The sequence below is a fragment of the Artemia sp. Qi Xiang Cuo genome, unplaced genomic scaffold, assembly GCF_049724085.1.
Source record: "Artemia sp. Qi Xiang Cuo unplaced genomic scaffold, ASM4972408v1 HiC_scaffold_22, whole genome shotgun sequence".
Classification (NCBI taxonomy): Eukaryota; Metazoa; Arthropoda; class Branchiopoda; order Anostraca; family Artemiidae; genus Artemia; species Artemia sp. Qi Xiang Cuo.
Genome location: NW_028297431.1, coordinates 4,327,682 through 4,333,681, shown reverse-complemented (window position 1 = coordinate 4,333,681; position 6,000 = coordinate 4,327,682). Strand labels below are relative to the sequence as shown.

The following is a 6,000-nucleotide window of genomic DNA, read 5'->3' as shown; positions in this document are numbered from 1 at the left end:
CTACTTATTTAACACAAAAATTTAGTTTTTAATTACCACCAAGTAACGAAAAATCACACGGAATTAGCCAACTGAGTCTCTCAATCCCCGTAAAGATCTTTTAAAAGATAAAAACAATACTTATTAAACATAAAAATTTCTGTTTTAATGAGCACCAAGTAAAGAAAAATCACACGGAATTATGCAACTGACTCTCTCAATCCCCGTAAAGATCTAATATAAGAAACAAAAAAAAATACAAAATAAAGAAAAAATATATTTTAATTACAATAAAGAAAAGATAATTAACAATGAAATAGGCAACTGAGTCTCTCAATCCCCGTAATGATCTTTTAAAAGATACAAAAACTACGTATTTAACAAACAAATTTCGTTTTTATTGACCTACAAGTAAACAAAAATCACACGGACTTAGGCAACTGAGTCTCTCAATCCCCTTAAATAACTTTTAAAAGATACAAAAAATAATTAATTAACACAAAAATTTCGTTTTTAATGACCATCAAGTAAAAAAAAATCACACGGAATTAGGCAACTGAGTCTCTCAATCCCCGTAAAGCTCTTTTAAAAGATACAAAAACTACTTATTTAACACAAAGAACCCCCAGGTAACTGAACCCCTGTATAACTGAAACCCTGTACAACTGAACCTTCGTGCTAAATTTCATTACGTTTAATAGCTCGCCACCACCTGCTCCCATCCTCAGAAGAAACATGTATTTAGACATCATCGAGCCCTAAATACGAAAACAGTGAGACCCGAACTTCACCTGAAACCCCCGTGTTACTGAGACCGGGTATCCTCGACACCCCCCCTGCATCTGGATACCCTTGAACTGACCTCTCACGCACCTCACGCCTACATGCAATCCCAGCGCCCTCAAAATTTTCCAATCACTCATTACTCCTTTTTTGTCACGACATCTCCTCCAATTCGCAAATTCCAGTACCCTTTTTTTTCGCAAAAGCTTAATCAGACATCTCCGATTGTAAAAGCATTAAAAAATTTTCCAATCACTAATTATTCCTTTTTTGCAAATGCTAAAAAGACATGTATCATGAACTAGAAATCTACGTCAGAAAAATTCCTTTGATTCAAATCCTATTCACCTATCAAGTGATCAAAAAACTTGCCCGTTAAAACTCGAAACAAGACACGCTGGTTTTATAATACAGGTTTAATTAATTACGTAAATCTCTTGACAAAGAAAGAAATCGCTTGAGTCCTCTCGCAATAGCAAACCAAACCAGATTATACCCAAGTTCAATTACTTGATTAGTAATTGAACTTTCAGTCCTACATTCACGGGTTTCTGCAAAGTGCTATGGACTTCATTCGGTTTTTGGTTTACCACTAAAAAAAGACATTGAACTTTGAAATTACGCAAATTGTTTACCTATCAGAAAGAACCTGTTTGGCTATATGTCTGGGCGAAATAGTACTTCTTAGTCTACTACAAAGTGCCCTGGTCTAAAAAAAAAAAAAAAAAAAAAAAAAAACATTGCGGCAACATCGTTCTTTATTATACTGTTCGTCTGTTCACTAAGAAATCCTACAAAAATGTTGAGTACATTCTTGCAAAGGTTTTTAAGATATAAAATTCCCCCACAGCAAAGGTCCTGTTTTAGTTGATTTGCTGAAAATTATTCCTTCTTGTTGTTGTGCATATTGATCAAAAAAGATTGAAGGGCAACTTGCACACCCTTTTTTTTCCCAAAGTTACCTGATAAAAATGTTGAGATAGCCATTTTGTTTAGTATAGTTAAAAGATCCAATAACTATGTCTTTAGGGGGTAAAAAGACTCACCCACAGTCCGTGGAGGGTCAAGCTATGAAATTTGCCTATTTTTTATGAATAGTATTCGTTACTGGGAATTATAAAGACATTTCTTTCTTTTTTTTTGGGGGGGGGGTTGTGCTTGGGGTTGATCTCAATAGGGAGAATCTTTCTTGGGGAGATATTTGGGGGGGGGGTAAAATTTCCAGGGGAAATTTTACACTGGGGGAATTGACAAAATTCCTATACGAAATAGGCATATAAACAGATTTTTGAGGCGCTTTTTGAAATTTTTACTTTTTCCCCCTCGGAAAAAATTTTCCCCCGAACAAAAATTCTAGATACGTTCTTGATTTCTACTAGTTTGTATATCTCAGATAATATTGAATTAGATTATAAAAAATGGAGTAATTGTGTCTCTCTTAGAAAAGGAATTTCTTTGTCAGTCTAGATTTGTTGCTCAAAATAGTTAACCTGTTGCCTTAGCTAGCCCGCTATTGAAAAGGCGGGGCTATTTTGCTCACCAGAAATAAGGATTAGTTTCATAGGTTTGCGAAAAGACGCCGAAAAATAAACCAATTGACTTAAAGCATACTTTTTAATACAGAAATATAGGATCGCAATATCTCCTTTTCTCTTTGTATGGACCTTCTGATAAAAAAAATAAAAGAGAAATCGAACCTAAACTTCCCTGGAGAATGGACAGCAGATTTAATTTTTGACATTGCCATTTCAGGACGCAATGAGCCACATGACATCTGAGCAAAATTGAGGAAAAAAAGCTGGAAAGGTGAAAGGTCTTCTAGTCCTGGTAAAACCTCGTTCATCGCTTCTTCTGGATTTTCTTTCACCCAAGTTTCATACGCCTGGAAAATCAATCAAGGATTAATAACAAGGGTCATAAAAGATGACTAGAAAAGTATCTTAGAAGAGATGGGGTTCCAAAAATACCCTAGGCTTTAAGGAGACACTATGAAGCTTAAAACAGGGATTCAAAAATGAGATCTCCAAAATTGTTAAAGTTGCTAAAAATGTTTGTATATGTCGCTGTCAAAACAAACCCAGAGGACGGGGCATCCTGCTTCTTTTTAAAAATAAGCTATTGTCTCCATCGAAAAAAATCAATTAGAATATTTCTCTTTTTATAAGATTTGCTTCTCTGCAGAAATTCAATTGAGTGTAAATTACACCTTTCCGTGATTCTTTAAATATTTATGTTGAAATTTATCATTAGCCTACTTTGTCATTTTATCATTGTTATCAGTTTATTCTTGAAGGTTACCGTCAGTTTGGATTAAAAATCAAAATTTTTGGAAAAGTAAACAGTGAAAAACTTACCCTGAAAGCAATTTTGATCCCTCCATTGTCTGCAATGTTTTCTCCTTGCGTGTTAATTCCGTTTATATTTTGCCAAATTTGGTCGATTGTATAGTTTCCATACTGATCTAAAATTAAGAATAATCAGGGAAATAGCTATATCTGAAAGCCAATGGGTAATAGTACTTGGTAGGGATCAAAGACCAATTTTTACAATTTCTTTTTTGAATCTTCCCCCGTGCATCCTCCAAGTCATCAATGTTAGACCGAGTCGTCATTAAGTATGGTAAATGAGATTAAATGAAATAGAACTTACATAGTGATTTGAACCAGAAGCTTAAACCATGACTTTAAGCTTCTAAAATAAGGATCTCCCATCCTACCCATAGACAGGGTTGCAGGCTTAAAAGAGGAGTCCCGCTGATATTGCACCGAAGTGCCCCCAAGGAAAAATAAAAAACACAAGGACCTTAGAATTAATTTTTTTTTATCTAGGCCCCCACTCACGTCGCACAAAGTAAAAATGCTCTTATATAAATTCCATATTAATGCTTGTAAATAGTTTCAGGAACTAAAGTTGAGAATGATGTATTTGAAAGTCGAAGGAGGATAATACCCGCTACGTATTAAAGGGCTACTTTAGCTATTTAGTCACGTTATTTTTGTAAGACATTGCTGAGTTCAAATACCAAAGGGAAGTGAATTCATCTCTGAACATAATGTCGCTAGCCAAGTCCTTTCTCCAGTACTGACTACATAGCTGCATTTTTAGGTACGTTAGATTTCATTTGTTTTTGATGCTAGTTCATGTGTCATAACGTTATAAGGGTTTCATTGAAATATTTCAACAGGATCGTCGAAAAACGTCTCCGTTAAAAATATATTTTCCACTAAATTTTGTGTTCAAATTTTCCTACTTAGGTACTGTGCCTGAGGAGTTTACCGTCAGAAAAAAAACCGCACATTATTGGTCTCAGTGTAAGCCCCAGTTCTGGTCTTATAGTTTTTGAGTGAGCTCGAAAGAGACTGATATATTTATCTTAACATTTGTGAGAAAAATATTGATGAGAACAAGATCTTAAGGTGGTTTTATTTATTTACTTGGAAATGCTGAATAAGGATCGCGCGATACTAGTAGTAACCAAGGTACCATTTTACGTAGACCCCCGTACAAACAGGTTTTTCTGGTGTGTAGTTCTATTCTACAGATCATAAAACTCTTTCAAAGAGGAACGATCATAATTTGAGATGTGATTAGGATTTGAATAAAAAGAATATTTTTATTAACAATTCATATTAGTATTAGACTTTGATTAAAAGAGAATAGTTTTTTATTTGAGAGGATATTAGTGGAGAAAAAAATTATTGATGCATGTACATTAATTTATATGACGGATGAACCTGACAGCAGCAGCAGCAGCAACACAATTTTAGTACCCACTAGATCTGTAGAAATAGTCTAATTTTTTAGACTGGCTATTGAATGGGAAACTGTGCTTGCGAGATACGTTATTTTATTAAGCAAATTTAAGCTTGAAGAGAAGCTATGTTTTTGCTGGAAAAATGAATATTTTCCATATCAATAAAATTCGGTCAGCATTAGATGTGCTATCGAAATATATTGATGAGAACAAAATGCATCAGTGAATATTATTATTATTATTGTAATTATGTTCAATAAAACTGTTTCTAAATCAATGGTATTTTTTCTTTCTATAGTATTCTAGCGTATATTTTCTAGAGTACAAAAAAGAGATTCTGATTAGTCTGAAGTTGGTTGTGAGAAAGTTAGGAATCTAAAAAATGGATAGATTCGAGAAAGATTGAATCATGAGGAATCTAGTTCATATGGACAAATGTTTGATTCTAGATGATGATTTTCTAGAGTTGTCCATTCAAAGTAAGATATTTTCTCGGGGAATGCTTGTCGATATAATGAAAACTTATTGTCCATCATAAGACTATTGTATGAAGCTTCTACATCGTAGTCCAAATGCATTTACACAATTTATTGATATATTGATCACGACACAGCAAAATGATATTGTGGATATGCTTTTAAACATTAGTTTAGAAATTTAGGACTTTTTTTTCCATAAGAAAGATGGTGCTCAAGCATGATTTACTCCTTTCTCTCTCTCTCTCTCGGACAATTTTTTGATGTTGCTAACTCAGTTTCATTGTGACAGTGAGAGCATCAACACATGACAAAATGTTACATACATGTCCGTTATGTATGTACACACAGGGCAGTTGGTCATCATGTGAGAATTGCGCAATGATTGAGGAGTGTGATGAAAAGTGTAGATTATGCAACCCGTGTAAATTGCATAGAGATATGCTGTACAAATTAAAGGTTGTAATTCCTGTCTTGAATAGGTGTGTGACGCTCTTCCTAGAGACCACCTATGTTCCAAGTGTCATTATGATAAATGCAAGCAGTGGGAGAGTACATATCCCGGTATGATTGGAAAAAGTCCTAACAAGGATTTTAGTTTATTGCTACGAGATTGGTATCTTCGTTGTTTTAGACTTGTCGGAGAGGATGAATTTGTCCAAAATTTCATATGTGTGAACTTAAAGATAATAAGGTGTATATGCCTTCTCTTCTATGGCAAATTTGTTTTTTACAATCGGAACCTAGATTTTTAATAGTCAGTTATAGACTATGATTTGGCATTTGGGGATATTATTTATGACACCGCTTCAAATGGATAAATATATCAACTTTAATTATATATTATGAATGCGAATAGTATCATTGAATATACAAAAAGATATGACAAGAGTGAAGTCACACTATACTGTAGAAAATGTGACCCTGACATTGCACTACATCAGGATCAGCGCACTCCGAATTAAAATAATATGCCTGCAATAGTCGTTGTCGAAAAATACCTAGTAG

The 6,000-nt window shown here is 34.1% G+C and overlaps 1 protein-coding gene across 1 annotated transcript in view; it reads right to left on the bottom strand.

The window, feature by feature from the left end:
* Positions 1-6,000, bottom strand: part of LOC148939077 (neprilysin-4-like) — a 32,992-nt gene that overhangs the window by 4,791 nt on the left and 22,201 nt on the right. Inside the window, exons 4-5 of the mRNA XM_089107367.1 lie at positions 3,117-3,223; positions 2,374-2,644 (exon numbers count right to left, since the gene is read on the bottom strand). Of these exons, the coding sequence (XP_088963493.1) occupies positions 2,374-2,644; positions 3,117-3,223 (378 nt within the window). The remainder of the gene's footprint in view (positions 1-2,373; positions 2,645-3,116; positions 3,224-6,000) is intronic.